General features: G+C 62.6%; 1 protein-coding gene across 5 annotated transcripts; it reads right to left on the reverse strand.

Annotated features, from left to right (window-relative positions):
* Positions 1-773: 773 nt before the first annotated feature.
* Positions 774-17,256, reverse strand: GATA1 (GATA binding protein 1). Of its 5 annotated transcripts, none has more exons than XM_084612681.1 (8): positions 16,056-17,256; positions 14,484-14,669; positions 10,346-10,383; positions 6,567-6,760; positions 5,633-6,019; positions 5,393-5,538; positions 2,249-2,374; positions 774-1,704 (listed from the first exon to the last, which is right to left on the reverse strand). In XM_084612681.1, the coding sequence occupies exons 4-8, from the start codon at positions 6,736-6,738 to the stop codon at positions 1,405-1,407; spliced, it is 1,131 nt and encodes a 376-aa protein (XP_084468807.1). In that variant the 5' UTR covers positions 6,739-6,760; positions 10,346-10,383; positions 14,484-14,669; positions 16,056-17,256; the 3' UTR covers positions 774-1,404. The 5 variants fall into 5 exon arrangements, with proteins under 5 accessions (XP_084468807.1, XP_084468808.1, XP_084468809.1 ...); XM_084612682.1 differs by having other exon boundaries at positions 16,046-17,256; XM_084612683.1 differs by lacking the exon at positions 10,346-10,383.
* Between the last annotated feature and the right edge of the window lie 1,444 nt (positions 17,257-18,700).

The raw sequence follows: 18,700 nt of genomic DNA on the forward strand, positions 1-18,700 counted from the left end.
GGCTCTAATCCACTAGCCCCCACTTCCCCAACCATCCCGTTTTCTTTACACAAAACAATACTTTGCGGGGGAGGGAATAAAACATCCCATAAAATTGGATCCATCCTGACACATACCCACCGCCGTCTCCCTCAGATTCCCACACCCCAACCCCCACATTCGCCTTCCTTGCATCCCCCCATCTCTGAGTTTTCGAGAGCAAAAGCAAGAGGACCCCCAATTTTTGCTCTCTACCGGGGGGGGGGGTGAGCAACCTCCTAGATTCATCCCAAACCTTCCACAGAGACCCCCCTGAAACCCCACAGAGCACCCCAATAAGTGAGGACACCCCCAAACTGGAGCATGCACCTCAATAGCTGAACACTAATCCATCCCCCCAAGCTATAGCCCCCTGCAGCCCCTCATGGTACTCAAAACCAGCTGAGTTGGGGGTGCAGGTAGAACAAGCTGACACCCCCAAAATTGAACTATGCACCCCAGTAGTTGAACAGCTAACCAGCCCCCCAGTCAGAGCCCCCCACCCATCCATGCTGCTCAAAAACAGTGGCATAGGCTTTGGGGTGTATCTAGGCTAAGATGATCCCCCCAAACTGGAGCATGCACCCCAATAGTTAAACACCAATCCAGCCCCCTCCCAACCTACAGTGTTCCCCCCAGCCACACTGCTCAACCCAGCTGCGCTAATTTGGGGCTGTTTCTGGAAGGACAACCCTGCACCCCCAAACTAAACCCCCAACTTCACCCCGGAGGCATTGAAACGCATGACACCCAAGTCATTACAAGAAATATAGAATATATTTTAAAATGTGGTTTCCATATAATATATTTTTTAACCCACAATATATCAGGGTGCCAGAAGGGTGAGTAAAAAGGGGGGGTCCTATCACAGCTAGTGCTGGATCATGGGGGAGATGGGTTCATTGGGGGGACACAAGGGGTGAAGGGTTGAGAGGGTGTAGGAGGAAGAATGGGGGGAAGCTCCCAGTGTGAGGATTCGGGGGGGCTGAAGGGGAAATCCAGGCACAGGGGAGGGTAGAAATGAGGGGGTCTTTCCTTCAAAAGCAGCCGGGTGGATGGAGGGAGGGACAGATGGACGGATGGGGGAGGCATGGACAGACGGGAGGGTATGGGGGGGGAAATGGATGGGGTGGTGTAGGGATGGACAAATGGTAGGGGGATGGACTCAGGGAGGCCTGTGTGGGGGTGGGCCCATTTCTAAGGAGAGACCCCCCAATCCTTGCAGTTGCTGAGGTGAGACTCCCCCTGTACCCCAACACTCTGCCCCCTCCAGCCCATTCCCCAACTCCGTGGCTGGGGGGGCGACCTCCCCAAACAACTGTACCCCAATGTCTCCCCGGCTTCCCCCTTGTTCCAGCTCTGCCTCCTTCTGCGAGGGGCCACCTATCACCCCAGCGAGGCGCCTGCCCCCGGGGAGGCGTGGGGGGGATGGTAGGCGGCTGGGGAGGGGCCGAGGAGGTGGTGGGTGGAGGGGGAGTAGGGGAGCAGGTGGCTGGACAGGACCATGGGGCTCAGGGCATAGAGGGAGCCGGGGTCCTCGGCCAGGGGGGAGAGCAGTTCGAGCGGGGCGGGGAGCCCAGCCCCCCCCTCGCCCGGACCCACCCCCCGGCGTTTCTTGCCCTTGCCGGAGACTTTGCGGTTGCGGGTCTGGATGCCGTCTTTCCGCATCGTCAGGGGGCGATTGACCTGCAGAGGGGAAGGGGAGAGGGATGGCACCCAGGCATCCGGGGTCCCTGCAACCTCCACACTAACCAATAGACCCCCTCCCCTCCCAGAGCTGGGGAGAGAACCCAGGAGTCCTGGCTCCCAGGCCCCCCCTGCTCTAACCACCAGATCCCACTCCCTCCGCAGAGCTGGGCAGAGAACCCAGGAGTCCTGGCTCCCAGCCCCGTGCTCTAACCGCCAGCCCCCACTCCCCTCCCAGAGCCGGGCAGAGAACCCAGGAGTCCTGGATCCCCCCCGCTCTAACCACCAGACCCCACTCCCCTCCCAGAGCCGGGCAGAGAACCCAGGAGTCCTAGATCTCCCCCGCCCTAACCACCAGACCCCGCTCCCCCCCCAGAGCCGGGCAGAGAACCCAGGAGTCCTGGATCCCCCACGCTCTAACCGCCAGACCCCGGTCCCCCCCAGAGCCGGGCAGAGAACCCAGGAGTCCTGGATCCCCCCCGCTCTAACCGCCAGACCCCGGTCCCCCCCAGAGCCGGGCAGAGAACCCCGGCGTCCGGCTCACGTTGTGCAGTTTGTAGTAGAGGCCGCAGGCGTTGCAGACGGGCTCCCCGCCGGCATTGCGTCGCCACAGGGTGGTGGTGCTCGTCTGGCAGTTGCTGCACTGGGTGCCCGCTCGTTTGCTGACGATCTGGGGGAGAGACGGGGAGCGGGGGGTGGGCGGGCGCGGGGGACACCAGTCTGGCACCCGCACCCAGGGCATGGAGGGGTCTCACAGGAGGGGAAGGGGGTGTCGGGGGAGGCTGGGTTGGAGGGGGGTCTCATGGGAGGGGAAGGGGGCATCGGGGAGGCTGGGCAGGAGGGGGGTCTCACGGGAGGGGAAGGGGAAGGGGGCAGGCTGGGTCGGAGGGGGGTCTCACGGGAGGGGAAGGGGGCGTCGGGGGAGGCTGGGTCGGAGGGGGGTCTCACAGGAGGGGAAGGGGGCAGGCTGGGTCGGAGGGGAGTCTCACGGGAGGGGAAGGGGGCATCGGGGGAGGCTGGGTCGGAGGGGAGTCTCACGGGAGGGGAAGGGGGCGTCGGGGGAGGCTGGGTCGGAGGGGGGTCTCACGGGAGGGGAAGGGGGCAGGCTGGGTTGGAGGGGAGTCTCACGGGAGGGGAAGGGGGCGTCGGGGGAGGCTGGGTCAGGGGGGTCTCACGGGAGGGGAAGGGGGCAGGCTGGGTCGGAGGGGGGTCTCACGGGAGGGGAAGGGGGCGTCGGGGGAGGCTGGGTCGGAGGGGGGTCTCACGGGAGGGGAAGGGGGCAGGCTGGGTCGGAGGGGGGTCTCACGGGAGGGGAAGGGGGCTTCGGGGAGGCTGGGCCGGGGGGGGTCTCACGGGAGGGGAAGGGGGTGTCGGGGGAGGCTGGGTCGGAGGGGGATCTCACGGGAGGGGAAGGGGGCAGGCTGGGTTGGAGGGGGGTTTCATGGGAGGGGAAGGGGGCGTCGGGGAGGCTGGGTCGGAGGGGGGTCTCACGGGAGGGGAAGGGGGCGTCGGGGAGGCTGGGTCGGAGGGGGGTCTCACGGGAGGGGAAGGGGGCGTCGGGGAGGCTGGGTCGGAGGGGGGTCTCACGGGAGGGGAAGGGGGCGTCGGGGAGGCTGGGTCGGAGGGGGGTCTCACGGGAGGGGAAGGGGAAGTGGGCATCGGGGAGGCTGGGCCGGGGGGTCTCACGGGAGGGGAAGGGGAAGGGGGTGTCGGGGGAGGCTGGGCCGGGGGGGTCTCACGGGAGGGGAAGGGGGCAGGCTGGGTCGGAGGGGGGTCTCACAGGAGGGGAAGGGGGCAGGCTGGGTCGGAGGGGGGTCTCATGGGAGGGGAAGGGGGTGTCGGGGAGGCTGGGTCGGAGGGGGGTCTCACGGGAGGGGAAGGGGGCAGGCTGGGTAGGAGGGGGGTCTCACGGGAGGGGAAGGGGGCGTCGGGGGAGGCTGGGTCGGAGGGGGGTCTCACGGGAGGGGAAGGGGGCAGGCTGGGTCGGAGGGGGGTCTCATGGGAGGGGAAGGGGGTGTCGGGGAGGCTGGGTCGGAGGGGGGTCTCACGGGAGGGGAAGGGGGCAGGCTGGGTCGGAGGGGGGTCTCATGGGAGGGGAAGGGGGTGTCGGGGAGGCTGGGTCGGAGGGGGGTCTCACGGGAGGGGAAGGGGGCAGGCTGGGTAGGAGGGGGGTCTCACGGGAGGGGAAGGGGGTGTCGGGGAGGCTGGGTCGGAGGGGGGTCTCACGGGAGGGGAAGGGGGCATCGGGGAGGCTGGGTCGGAGGGGGGTCTCACGGGAGGGGAAGGGGGTGTCGGGGCAGGCTGGGTCGGAGGGGGGTCTCACGGGAGGGGAAGGGGGCAGGCTGGGTCGGAGGGGGGTCTCACGGGAGGGGAAGGGGGCGTCGGGGATGCTGGGCCGGGGGGGGTCTCACGGGAGGGGAAGGGGGCAGGCTGGGCCGGGGGGGTCTCACGGGAGGGGAAGGGGGCGTTGGGGGAGGCTGGGTCGGAGGGGGGTCTCACGGGAGGGGAAGGGGGCAGGCTGGGTAGGAGGGGGGTCTCACGGGAGGGGAAGGGGGTGTCGGGGAGGCTGGGTCGGAGGGGGGTCTCACGGGAGGGGAAGGGGGCATCGGGGAGGCTGGGTCGGAGGGGGGTCTCACGGGAGGGGAAGGGGGTGTCGGGGCAGGCTGGGTCGGAGGGGGGTCTCACGGGAGGGGAAGGGGGCAGGCTGGGTCGGAGGGGGGTCTCACGGGAGGGGAAGGGGGCGTCGGGGATGCTGGGCCGGGGGGGGTCTCACGGGAGGGGAAGGGGGCAGGCTGGGCCGGGGGGGTCTCACGGGAGGGGAAGGGGGCGTTGGGGGAGGCTGGGTCGGAGGGGGGTCTCACGGGAGGGGAAGGGGGCAGGCTGGGTCGGAGCGGGGTCTCACGGGAGGGGAAGGGGGCGTCGGGGAGGCTGGGTCGGAGGGGGGTCTCACGGGAGGGGAAGGGGGCAGGCTGGGTCGGAGGGGGGTCTCAGGGGAGGGGAAGGGGGCATCGGAGAGGCTGGGTCGGAGGGGGGTCTCACGGGAGGGGAAGGGGGCAGGCTGGGTTGGAGGGGGGTCTCACGGGAGGGGAAGGGGGCGTCGATGGAGGCTGGGTCGGAGGGGGGTCTCACGGGAGGGGAAGGGGGGAGGCTGGGTCGGAGGGGGGTCTCACGGGAGGGGAAGGGGGCAGGCTGGGTCGGAGGGGGGTCTCACGGGAGGGGAAGGGGGCAGGCTGGGCCGGGGGGGTCTCACGGGAGGGGAAGGGGGCAGGCTGGGTCGGAGGGGGGTCTCACGGGAGGGGAAGGGGGCATCGGGGAGGCTGGGTCGGAGGGGGGTCTCACGGGAGGGGAAGGGGGCAGGCTGGGCCGGGGGGGTCTCACGGGAGCGGAAGGGGGCAGACTGGGTCGGAGGGGGGTCTCACGGGAGGGGAAGGGGGCAGGCTGGGTCGGAGGGGGGTCTCACGGGAGGGGAAGGGGCAGGCTGGGTCGGAGGGGGGTCTCACGGGAGGGGAAGGGGGCATCGGGGAGGCTGGGTCGGAGGGGGGTCTCACGGGAGGGGAAGGGGGCAGGCTGGGCCGGGGGGGTCTCACGGGAGCGGAACGCGTCGGGGGAGGCTGGAGCGGGGGGATGTCACGGGCGTGGCAGGGGGTCCGGGGGGACCCCAGGGAAATGGGGGCAAGTCCCCACTCACCAAGCGTTTCTTGGGCCGGATGAGGGGCCGGTTCTGCCCGTTCATCTTGTGGTACAGCCCGCAGGCGTTACACAGGTAGTGCCCGGTGCCGTCCCGGCGCCACAGGGGTGTGGCTGTGGCCCCACAGTTCACACACTCCCGCGCCTCTGAGGGACGGGAGAGGGAAACCGAGTCAGCGATGGGCCCTCCCCGCAGGGGGCGCCGACCCCCCCACCCCCCCAGCCCGAAGGAAGCTCTCACCGCACGGGGACAGCTGCAGCGGCCCCCTGAGTTTGGGGGAGTACCCAGCCACCAGGGGGCTCCCGCTGGGCTGGTAGAACCCGAGCTCCGGGGTCCCGGTGTAGGCGGGGTGGGGGGCCCCAGCGGGGGACCCCAACGTCAGCAGCTCGGCAGTGGGGGGGCTCATTGGCTCCGTCTTCAGCATCTCCAGGAACTTGGGGCTGCCCTTGTCCTCGGGGGGCTGCTCCTTGGGTGAGGGGGGGCTGTAGGAAGAGGAGGAGGGGGGAGCCGGGTAGAGGGGGACCCCGGCCTGGGGCTTGCCATAGGAGACGGGGGTCCAGCCGGCCGTGGCGTAGGGGTGCCCGTCCACCCACTGCAGCCCGTTGAGGAGAGGGTACACTGGGCGCGCTGCAGGGGGTGGAAAAGGAGGGGGGGGTTAGTGGGAGGGGAACCCACAGCTGCCACGGGGACACAAAACCCGTCGCCATGGCGAGGCAGGGGCCACGGCAACCATGGCAACCTTGGCAGGAGAAACCCTGACCATTGCAGTGAATCCAGGGGGTGGGGGCCATGGCAACGCAGGTGGGCACCATGGCGACCACAACAACCCCACACAATGGCATAGCAATGGCACTGTTGCCATGGCAACCAGGCAGGCAGCCCGCCCCCCCTCCCCCCCGCAGGAGCCCTGGCAACACCACAGGCAGCCATGGCAGCAGTGCGAGTCTGCTGCTGGAAGCCACGGCAACCGTGGTCCCATAGCAACCACAGCCCACGGTGCCAGGGGTCGCCACGGCAACAGTGTGACTGTGGCATAGGGCCTTCTGTGGGCGGCCTCAGGCGATGCCCCTCCAAGGAGCCCTGCGGGGTGGTGAAACGGGGGGGGGTCCCCAGCTGGGTTTCAGGGCGGGGGTCCCTGGCCACGTAGCTGGGCGTGCGGGCTCTGGCCACCCACCTGTCGGATTGCGGTAGGACTCCGGTGTCCGGGAGAAGTAGGTAGCGAGCGCGCCGGGGTCCCCGCCCTCGGCTCCGTGGAAGAAAACTGCAGATTCATCGGCCGGCGGCAGGAGGGGGGGCTCCAGGAAATGGGGCGTCATCTCCTGCCCCCCCAGGGTGGCAAAATCCATCCCGGGCACAAGAGCTCCTGACCTAGATGGGGAATTTACATGGGGGACAAGACACAGGGTGTCAGGACTCCTGGGTCCTCTCCCTGGCTCAGGGAGGGAAGTGGGGTGTAGTGGTTAGAGTGAGGCGGCGGGGAGCCAGGACTCCGGGGTTCCATCCCTGTCTTGGGGAGGGGAGTGAGGTCTAGTGGTTAGAGAAGCAGCCAAAAGCAAAGCAAAGTCAGGGCTGTTTAAGAGGAGGCAATGCCAGCCCGTGCTCCCCCAGCCCCGAGCCCCTGCAGGGCCCAGACAACGCGAGGGGCCGGCTCCCCACCGTCCGTCTGCCCCCCATACCCACAATGACATGTTCCCGTGGAGCAGAATCCTGTTCTTGAGAGAGGCCATGTGCAAAAACAGCTTCTCACTAGCGTGCAAACGCAGCGATTCCACGTGCGAATTGGGCCGGACTGGGACAAGCCGGGGGGGATTTGCCCCCCGAGGCCGCTGGCTGGCCACGCTTCGCGAGTCAAACGGTTCATAAAGGGTTAACGGTTGGCATCTCAAGGGTAGGGCCCTGCATGCACCAGCCAGGTCACCATTCTCAGCACTACGGGGCCTGGGGAAGGAAACCCACCCGCCCGGTCCCCGGCTAGGGGAGGGCACTGAGAGACGCTGGGGGTGGGCGGGATGGGGGGGCCCCAGCGGGGAATGGACAGACTGGAGAATGGGCCCGAGGGGGCGCGAGGACAAGGACTGGGGGGGGGGGAGGGAAACAGGCCAGGGAGGAGGTCCTGGGGCCACGAGGGGAAACGTGGGGCTTACGGGACTGAAAACTATGGGTCTGTCCCTCCCCCGACATCTAAATCCACCCTTCCCTCCCTGCAGGCCCCCCTTCCTCCATCCCTCCCCCCTTCCTCCATGCCTCCATCCCCCCTCCATCTCCCCCACCCCATCCACCCCCCATGCCCCTCCCTGCCTCCATCCCCCCTCCATCTCCCCCACCCCCTCCATCCCCCCATGCCCCTCCCTCCCCCCCACCCCATCCATCCCCCCTTTGCCCCTCCCTCCCTCCAAGACCCCTCTGTCTCCCCATCCCCACCTTTCTGTCTCCAGCCAGCCAGGCAGGCCCTGGTGACCCCGCCCCTATATACCCTGTCCCTGGGCCCCCCTCTGGCCTAGGGGGGTTACCCCGGAAGATGCTGCCCTTGCCGCCCGCCCAATCTCTGCATCTCTCTGTCTCTATCTCTCTCCCCATCAGATGCTCCAAGCCTCTCGTTCTGAGAACTGGGGCCTCCTGGCCCTATCCGCCCCCCCGATCTCACACGCAGCCCCCCCAACGTCCGCCAGAGACTTCAGCTGGGGCCTGCCCCCTCCCAGGCATGTCGGCTCCCACCCGGCCCCAGCGCGGGGCCTGGCTGGCTCAGGGGGATAGGGCATGGGGCCTGTCCCCTCTGTGAACCCACCTCCCCTCACACAGAACCCAGGAGTCCTGGTTCCCCTCCCCTGCTCTAACCATTAGCTCCCACTCCCCTCCCTGACTCAGGGATTGAACCCAGGCGTCCTGGCTGCCGGGTGTGTGTGGGGTGGGAGGGTTGCACAGTGCAGAGGAAGTTGGCCCGGTCTCAAAGCTGATTTCAAAAGCTGCCCTTGCCTCATCCCCAACGCAGCAGAGATGGGGCAGATAACGAGTGGGGGGGGGGAGCAGCGAACTAACCACCCACAGTGGAGCGGGGGCTGGGAGCCAGGACGCCTGGGTTCTCTCCCGGCTCTGCGAGGGGAGTGGGGTCTGGTGGGGCTAGAGTCGGGGGTCTGGGAGCCAGGACACCTGGGTTCTCTCCTCGGCTCTGTGTACAGGTTGGTCGGGGTGTGTATAATCCCCACACCGACTCTGTGCCCTGTTGTGTCCTTCTCATGTTGTGAATTTTGTTGCTTTTTTAATCTTATGTCCATTGGTAAGTGACAATTCAACCCAGCCCTGCTCCCAACCCACAAACACGCACCCACCCAGGACACGCACTCAGCACACCCACATCGCACAAATGTACACCCCTCGCCAATACTTACAACAGCTCCATGGTGCCACCCCACCACAATCGAGACACACACAAACCACTGCCCTGAAACAGCACACAATCCCAGACCGCAAGGACACACACACAGCAGGACTCAGGCCCTCCAGCAGGGGCAGCAGGGATGGACACACACACAGACAACACATACACACATGCACATTACAAAGACAGGCAAAGAAATCCAGCCCAAAGGGCAGAGAAAGCACAACTCCCTCCGCGACACACAAGCCCCCCAACACACACACAAAAGCACTCCAAAATACCACACCTTGGAAGAACACACCAACACCCCAAAAAGCCAACACTCAGCATCCCCAGAGCAACAGACTCACACGTCCGACACCACACTGAGGGAAATACTTCCCCAAAAAGCCCCCCACAGCCACAACACGCTGCTAACCCACGGATACAACACACACAGATAAGAGATACACACCCACCAAACAACCAGCCTCAGGGAAACACAACAGCCCACCCAGACATGCCAATTCAACACAAACACCACACCAAGTCACAGCCACCGAAACTAACGCCCGCCATATGAAACACACAGCACAGGCAGCCCCAAACAGCGCACACACACCCCACCACCACAGCCCAAACCACACAAAGACACGCAGCGTAAACAACACACACAAAAAGCTACAACCCAGACACACACCCTCAACACTACAAAAACACAGCCCAGACCCACACAAAGAGAAACAACCCAAAGAGAGACACTCTCACCACCACCACCACCAAGACACACAACCCAAACACACACACCACCATAACCCAAAGACACCCACCCACCACACTCCAAAAACACAGCCCAGACCCACACAAAAAGAGACACAACCCAAAGAGAGACACCCCTCAACACCACCGCAAAGACACACTACCCAAACACACACACCACCACATCCCAGAGACACAACCCAAGGGGACACCCCCTCACCACCACCACAAAGACAAACAACCCAAACACCACCACAACCCAAACACAAACACCCTGAACACTACAAAACACAACCCAGAGACACACACACAACCCAAGGAGAGACACCCTCAATACCACCGCAAAGACAAACAACCCAAACACACACCTCCCAAAGACAGACACACAACCCAAGGGGACACACCCTCAGCACCAGCACAAAGCCAAACGAGCCAAACGCAGATGCACACCACCACAACCCAACCACCGCCCCCCATCACAGACACACTCCAAAGACCCCCCAGTGCCCTGCATGCCCCCCATCACCCCCACTTCCATCTCCTTGAACCATATTCACATCCAACTCCAGCATCGCAGGATCTGTGCGTTGTGTGGGTGTGTACCAGGCTGGAGGGGGGAGGAAATAGGACGTGTGGGGCCCAACGATTGTACAGCCGTTATCGGGGTTAGGGCCTCAGATAAGGAATAGCCGGGAGATAAAAATTATCTCCCTTGCCTTGACAGGCGGATCACACGGCAGTGACAGATTTGCCCCTACACAGCTCAGTGGGTAGAACAAGGTGTATTGTAACCCCTGCACCCCCCCACCCAAGGGCGACGCTCCCACCCCCACATTTACCTCGCAAAGGCTTCAAAAGAACCCAGGCGTCCTGGAGGCTGAGAGAAGAGAACAGAAGGTAAATTTCTGATCCCCTGGGATATCGAATTCTCCCTTTTATTGCACCCTTGCTCAGTACTCAGAGGAGGGAAGGCTGGTGGGTTGGGGGGGTGGGGGGCTAGCAACCAGGACTCCTGGGTTCTCTCCCTGGCTCTGGGAGGGCAGTGGGGCCTGGTGGTTAGAGCAGGGGGGCTGGGAGCCAGGACTCCTGGGTTCTCTCCCCAGCTCTGGGAGGGAAGTGGGGTCTAGTGGTTGGGGGGCGGGGCTGGGAGCCTGGACTCCTGGGTTCTCTCCCTGGTTCCAGGAGCGGAGTAGAATATTCATCACCGAACCAGGCTTTTAAACAGTTGGATGTGGGGGGGCTGGAAAAGTGTCTCTAGATGGGGGGGGGTCTCCCCCTCCCTGACCCTGACACCCACACACGGGACTGGACATCTCCAGACAATTGACCATTCTGCTGGTCAATGGGAGATGGAAATTCCCACCCCCCGGATCCCCAAACGACCAGCGGGAAGTCAAATGTGGGGTGGAAATCAGTTGGGGAGGGAAACCCCGACATTAACCTGGAAGGGACCTGCTGGGACCTGCCAGTCTTCTCACCTCTTTTTCTCGTGCAATCCATCCACCCCCACCCATCATCCATCCATCTGCCCCATGCCCCCACCCACCTCTGTCTGCCCCCACCCTTCCCCTCACCCCTCCATCCTGCTCACACCCCTCCACCCATCCCCCAAACCCCTCCATCCACCCTATCCCCCTCCCACCCACCCACCATTCCTCCCCCAACCCCTCCATCCCCCCATCCCTTCCCCTCACCCCTCCATCCTGCTCACACCCCTCCACCCATCCCCCAAACCCCTCCATCCACCCACCATCCCTCCCCCAACCCCTCCATCCCCCCATCCCTTCCCCAAACCCCTCCATCCCACTCACACCCCTCCACCCATCCCCCAAACCCCTCCACCCATCCCCCAAACCCCTCCATCCACCCACCATTCCTCCCCCAACCCCTCCATCCCCCCATCCCTTCCCCAAACCCCTCCATCCCACTCACACCCCTCCACCCATCCCCCAAACCCCTCCATCCACCCACCATTCCTCCCCCAACCCCTCCATCCCCCCATCCCTTCCCCAAACCCCTCCATCCCACTCACACCCCTCCACCCATCCCCCAAACCCCTCCATCCACCCACCATTCCTCCCCCAACCCCTCCATCCCCCCATCCCTTCCCCAAACCCCTCCATCCCACTCACACCCCTCCACCCATCCCCCAAACCCCTCCATCCACCCTATCCCCCTCCCACCCACACACCATCCCTCCCCCAACCCCTCCACCCCCCCACCCCTTCCCCAAACCCCTCCATCCCACTCACACCCCTCCACCCATCCCCCAAACCCCTCCATCCACTGCCCCCTACCCCTCCATCCATCCCCTTCCCCCCACCCCTCCATCCCGCTCACACCCCTCCATCTACCCCATCCCCCCAAATCCCCCCTCCCCATCCTTCCCCCCACCCCATCCTCCCCACTAAACCCCTCCATCCACCATCCCTCCACACCCTGCCCTCCATCCATCTCCCCAATACGCACCCCTCTCTCTCTCCTGGTCCATCCCAAAGCACACCCACTCCCTCTCCATCCCCATCCCCTCACCCTGCCCCTCGATCCCCAGTGCTCCATTGCTGGGCCACGGACAACCCAGCTGTGCGGCCAGGACACTGGTCCCTCCACTCTGGCCCTTTACTCTGTTCCTTCTCTCCTCTTCCAGCCTTGCCCCGTTCCTGGTTTGGCTCCTGAGCGACCGACGACCTCCCCAGCCCACCGTGCCCACTGCCCCCTGGTACCACCGCGACAGCCCTCCGTTCCCAATGCCCCCTGGTACCACCGCGACAGCCCTCCGTTCCCACTGCCCCCTGGTACCACCGTGCCAGCCCACTGTTTGCACCCGCCCGCGCACCACCCCGTCCGTCCCGATTCGTTCTGTCCATCGGTCTCTCTTCACAACTGCCCAAAACCAGACACCGCCTGTCCCCCGCTGGCCTCGGATTGACACTCACCTACAGCTGGGCAAAAAAAATTTTTGGGGGGAGGCCCCCATGCAGTGCCAGGTGGACCAGTGGCGAATTTCGAGGGGGGCGGTTTGAAGCGCAGCGAGTTCCCCCAGATCTACCCGGCCGCGGGTTGGCCCCAACTTGCTGGTGGCTCCGAGAGACAGACGGAAAGAAGGAGTGGGGGGGGGCAGAGACGCTAAAAATGACACAGCAGCCCAGGCGGGTGAGGTCCCGCCTTCTGAGACGGGACGGGCTCCTGTGGGGCACAGAGAGGGGAGGGGGAGAACAGCTGGGGGGCTCTTGTCCCCCACCTTGGAGAACTCAATTACCTCCAATGTACGGCGGAGAGAGAGAGAGAAAACTAGCCCCCCAAACTCTCTCTGGTGTAGAAGAAGATGAGTCTAGTGGTTGGGGGGCGGGGGGCTGGGAGCCAGAACTCCTGGGTTCTCTGTGGGGAGACTAGGGTCTAGTGGGGAGGTGGGGCTGGGAGGCAGGATGCCTGGGTTCTCTCCCTGGCTCAGTGGGAGGAGGCAGGTAAACACTGGAGGGGGGGCTGGGAGTTTTGGGGTCTTGGTGCAGTACCCCCATGCTCGTCTGGGGGAGGAGAGGCCGCGGTGGATACATGGGGAGGTGGCAATTGGTCTATCATCACTCAGCATCCCTAGAGATTTCACACGCAGGGGCAGATCGCAGCTGGCACCTCCTAGAGGCGACAGGCCCCAGGCCCCGTTTCCCGCCCCCCTCAGCCAGCCCCGGGACCGGATGGGAGCCGGCACCCCCTAGAGGGGACAGGCCCTGTGCCCCATTCCCCACCCCCCTGAGCCAGCCAGTCCCTGCCCTGGGGCCGGGTGGGAGCCGGCGCCCCCCAGAGGGGTCAGGCCCCAGACCCCATTCCCTGCCCCACTAACCGCTCAGCCAGTTTGGGGCCTGGGGAGGTTATGGCAGCAGGCCTGGAAGTCCCCGATAAGCCCTTATCTGATGCCAGGCTCAGGAGCTGGCGGTTGGCGGATTCTCGGTGATGGGGCTTGGAACAACGCATGCCACGGGGCTGGGGCGGGCAGGGCAGGGAGGCAGCTTGGGAATAACAGACGTGGGTGGGGGAGACGCCTCCGGGCCCCCTGCTGCTTCTGGGGTGGCAGGGCCGCAGAGTCTTCCTGGCCTCTGCTAGTGTCCCAGAGCCGGGGAGAGAACCCAGGAGTCCTGGCTCCCAGTACCCCCCCTGCTCTAACCACTAGACCCCACTCCCCTTCCAGACTCAGGGAGAGAACCCAGGACTCCTGCTCCCAGCCCCCCGTGCTCTAACCCACTAGACCCCCACTGCAGCTGTAGATGGGGGTGTCCCCGAGACACTGGCTGACAGAAACTGATGCAGATTCTCTGTCAGGACTGGCTCAGATGAACCCCTGGCCCTGCGCACAGGCAGGCGGTGGGGGCGGGTGAGTCTCACCCAGACTTCAGGGGAAGCCAGCGACCAATTCTCCGAAAAACACCCGCTTATCTCCCAGCGCCAGATAAAGGGGAAGGAGCTGAGCAAGAGAGAGAGAGAGATGAGCCCAAACCCAGCCCTGCCGGTGCCCCTCACTCCCGACCCGCAGCCCCAGCCCTCCCCACCCTCCAACACAGCCCTGCCGGTGCCCCTCATGCCCGACCCGCAGCCCCTGCCCTCCCCACCCTCCAACACAGCCCTGCCGGTGCCCCTCACGCCCGACCCGCAGCCCCTGCTAGCCCAGCACTGGGACAGCTCCCTCAGCACTATCAAGCAGAGATCAGTGTCATTGGGCTAGTAAATACAGTAGGACCTACATTAAGCACAGCAGGTTCATAACATAAGGCTTGTTGTAATAAGATTGCAATGGTCAAGGCTGGGGGGGGACCCTGACACCCCCTGCTGGAGAGGAGAAGCCCTGCTGTGTGCGCGTGCGTCCGTCCCTGCTGCAGGGGATGGGCCCTGCTCTGGGCGTAAACAGCAGGGCCCTCTTTGAAAACTCTGCTGTGTGTCATGCTCCCTATACTGCTACCCAGTAGCAGAGAGTCTCCGTCCACTCACCCTCTTTCCCCGAAGCGGAGCTCAGCTCGCGGGTGAGTCTAATCTTGTCCCTGGCCAAGCTGGCGAAGCTCTCACGCTCACCGTCCCGGTGTGTCTCCACCCACGCATCAGGCAACAATTGCCAGATACCGTGGCCAGTCCTTCCCAAATTTCCTGAGGACATTCCGGGCACCAACGGGCAGGAGTCTGTGGAATTGGGGAGGGGGAGGAAATTAGAAAATGGAGGGGATACATGGGGAGCCCCCGCCTGGCATCCGGTTAGCATGGCCACCGTTTTAGCACCTCAGCCATTGAGTGGAGATCAAAGAGCCCACAGGTGGGGGATGAGAAACTGACACCTTCTTCAGGCCAGCTCCCCGAGGGAGTGTAACCGGGAGACCCCTTGAATGAATGACCCCTCAGAGAAGGGTGGTGAAAATGGGGGGCACAGAGAGTTCCTGGCATGGGGGGGGCAGAATGGGGGACCCTGCTCTGGGGAGACTGGGGGGCACCCAGAGCCCCTGGCATGGAGGAAATTAGGGGACACAGAGGGAGTCTGTGAATAAGAGGGGTTGCGGGGGATGGAGAGGGGCACAGAGTCCCTGGGGGTGCAATGAACTTGCCACAAACCATGGGACTGGCTAGAAAAGCCCCTTAGACCACCAAGGCTGACTTCCCATATAGCCCAGGCTGGTGAATTTCACTGAGGGTCCCCTGCGCTGAGCCCACTGACTTGGCTAAAGCCCCTTCTGTAAAGGGATCTGGCCCGGACCTGACCCCATGGGAGTCGGGGAATCCACCATGTCCTCAGGCGGTTTGTTCCGAGGGCTCATCATCACCCACGCTGGGAAAAGTCAGGGCTGCATTTCCAGCTGGGCTGCGTCTGGCTTTAACCCCCAGCTGCGGGTTCTTATTCTGCCTTTTTCTGAGAGAGTAACGAGCTCGTTAGTGCCCAGGAGTCTCTCCCTGCAAAGGTATTTTATCCATCAGAACCAAGCCAGCCTTCGATTGGTCGGGGTGTGGGCAGCGCCCGGGTGGCCCTGATTGTGGGCGGGGTCTGGGCAGCACCTGGCATGACAAGACCCCAATCTCAAAATCAAAGTTTACTGCGGGAACCTTAAACTATCTGGCATGTCCTCATTTCTTTTTTAAAACTTAAACAAGGTTTTTGCCTGGTCTTTCCTAGGTTGTTTTATTTTCTTATTGATAGGGAAAAAATTCTGCAGCTTACCGAGCTCAGCAAGAGTCTAAGATAGGAAGAGTGAGAGAGGAAGAAAGAAAGATTCTGCTAGAGGGAGCAAAGGGTGCACTGAAGGACGACACAGAAAGAATCGACAATGATTGAAAGATCACACAAAAGGAGGAGTATCCACCCTCCACCTCGCTCTTTTTCTGGGCATCTCGGCTTCCCTGACTCCATCCGTTCTTGGCTCTCCTCCCACCTCCCCGGGGCTCGGTCGTTCTCTTCTCCATCTGCACCTTCTCCCTCCCGCAAACCCGGGTCTAACTCCTGCCTCCACTCCCAGATTGACCTCACCAAGCAAAAATCCGGCCACCTCCTGGCTATCTAACCAGCTCCTCACCCCAGCTTGCCTGTCACGGTTGACGCGGGCCTTCCTCTCACGTGCAAACTCCGTGGAAGTCTTGCGGATGCCACCCGACGTCCTCAAGATCCAGCTTTTCCTCTCTATCCTCGCCCCACCGCATCGTCTGGGCGATCTTGCCCGGCTCGTCCCTGCCTGGAAAGGGGGGGGGGGCTCAAAATCCTCCTCCAAGCCCATTTCTCTGACCACACTGCCCCTAAGAAGAGAAGAACGGCCACGCCAGGTCAGTCCAATCGCTGCTGACAACGGCCAACGCCAGGTGCTTCAGAGGGAATGAACCGTGATCCACCGCGTCACCCAGTGCCAGCTACTGGCAATCAGAGGTTTAGGGACACCCAGACCATGGGGAGGCAGCCCTAGCCATCCTGGCTAATAGCCACTGATGGACCGATCAGCCATGAACTTATCTAATACGTTTTCGAACCCTTGCAGCCCTCCACTGACACCCCCTTCTCTGGCACATCAGACATAAGCCATTTGGACAATGAGAAGGAGTTTTTTTAACCACATGAGGAACAAAAAGGATCTTGAGAACAGTCCATTCCTTGATGGAAATGGTAAACTTACCAATACTAGCACAGAACAGGCAGACGCGGTCAATAAATATTTCTGTTCTGCGTAAGGAAAACAGACATTGCAGGCTCATCGGACGAGTGATGACAACACTCTTTCCATTCCACTAGTGTCTCTGGAGAATGTTACACAGACACTACCAAAAATCAAAGATTTTTAAATCATGTGGCCCAGAGAACTTCAATCCAAGAGTTTTACAAGAGCTGGCCGAGGAGCTGGCTGTACTGTTACTGTTGCTTTGGAGCACTGGGGAAGGTCCAGAAGACTATAATAAATCAATGTGCCAATTTTTTAAAAGAGGGTGAATGGGATGATCTGGGTAATTATAGGTCTGTCAGCCTGACATCCATCCTGGGCAAGAGAACAGATAGGCGGATACAGGACTCGATCAATGAAGAATTAAAAGAGAGTGATGTAATTAATGCCAATCAATAGGGGTTTACGGAAAATAGATTCGGTCAAACTAACTTGATATCTTTTTTTAACGAGATTACACGTTTGGTTGCTAAAGGTGACAGCGCTGATGTAACAGGCAGACTTCGCCGAGGCGTTTGACCTGGTCGCGCATAACACGGATTAAAAATTCACACAATGTAACATTAACACAACCCACATTAAATGGCTTAAAAACCAGCTAACTGATAGATCTCAGAATGTAGCTGTAAACGAGGAATGATCCTCAAGTGGGTCTGTTTCCAGTGGGGTCCCCTGGAATCAGTTCTCGGCCAGGCATGTTGATTAATGCCCTAGAAAAAAATATAAAATCATCCCTGATAAAGTTTGCAGATGGCTCAAAAAATGGTGGGTAAATTCTGCAGGGGGGCAGGTCAGAGGCACCGAGCCAGCAGGAGTGCCTGGGAACCCGGGCATAAGCTAACAATGTGTGGTTTTGTATACGGCTAAATGTGAACGTGTCCACGTAGGAACAAGAACGCTGGCCGTGCGAAGGGTGGGGGCTCTGTCCTGCGAAGCAGCGACTCTTCGGAGCGAGGAATCTAGAACTGTATAAGGTCTCTGGCAGCCGATCTAGCACCGTCGGTACTCGGAGCTCCACTCCTGCCCCTGCCCTCGCCGGGCCCCTGACCCCAGCCTCTGCTGCCCGCGTCACTCCCCAGCGAGCATCTTCGGGCTCGGGTGCACGGCCCCGCTGACATCCACCTCTTTCTCCGCCTCCTCTGCCAAGACACCTCAGGGAAAACCTTGGCAAGGGGGAGGCTGCCGGGGCACGGAGCTGGTTGCAATAGAGACTTGTCGTTCCCTTGCAGTCCCTGTCTGGACCCACCCTGGGTCCCTTGTCTCCGGCGGGAAGCTCTGCGGGGGGCAGGGACTGTCTTTTCGTTGTGGGTTTGTACAGCGCCTGGCACAGTGGGGTCCTGGGCTGTGTTTGGGGCGCCTAGGAGGTACCGTAATACACCTAATAGACACTGTACAGGGCCCAGCACGGTGGGTTTGTGGGCCTTGGCTGGGGGACCTAGGAGGTACCGTAATACATCTAATAGACACTGCACAGCGCCCGGCACAACGGGCCGTCACCCAGATGAACCATGGAGTGAAAGAGGAGATCATGGAAAGCAGGACAGACGGGCAGGGGCAGGTGCTAATGAAAGAGGACGAGGGTGACAGGCGGAGAGCGAGACAGCGAAAGACAGGGCCTGACAGTGACCGAAGGAAGGGAGGCTGGAGGGAAAGAGCGTGAGACACGTGCGAGAGGAAGGAAGAAGTGAAAGAGATGTGACGAACGAAAGCGCGCGAGAGCAGGACAGGCCTAGAGAGCAGGAACGGAGGGAGACAAGGCCAGAGCAGGGGAGGAAAGTGAGGGCTCCGTGGCCAGCCAACCCTGTTCCCTCCACCCCCCAGCAATGGTAGCACAGCCCAGAGGCGGGCACATGGCGACAGAGATAACGCTATCTCCCGGCTCAGGCTGGACGGCTGTCACCCGCCTGTCACTGCCGGGAGAACGGGGGAGCAAGGCAGAGCCGGAGACTGAACCCAGTTGTCCTGACTTCCAGCTCCCCCTGCTCTAACCACTAGCCCCCCTCCCATCCCAGAGCTCAGGAGAGA

This window comes from Lepidochelys olivacea, assembly GCF_965140295.1.
Source record: "Lepidochelys olivacea isolate rLepOli2 genome assembly, chromosome: 23".
In the NCBI taxonomy this organism is placed as follows: Eukaryota; Metazoa; Chordata; order Testudines; family Cheloniidae; genus Lepidochelys; species Lepidochelys olivacea.

What these genes read in the sequence shown, in the direction of transcription:
- GATA1 (XM_084612680.1), bottom strand. Translation starts at nt 12,483, where the DNA reads ATGGGGGCCTCCCCCCAAAAATTTTTTTTGCCCAGCTGTAG. An exon ending in GCTGCAGCTGTCCCCGTGCG is followed by an intron (nt 5,539 to 5,632) that starts GTGAGAGCTTCC and finishes CCCGTCCCTCAG; the next exon opens with AGGCGCGGGAGTGTGTGAAC. An exon ending in TCCGGCCCAAGAAACGCTTG is followed by an intron (nt 2,375 to 5,392) that starts GTGAGTGGGGAC and finishes TCTCTCCCCCAG; the next exon opens with ATCGTCAGCAAACGAGCGGG.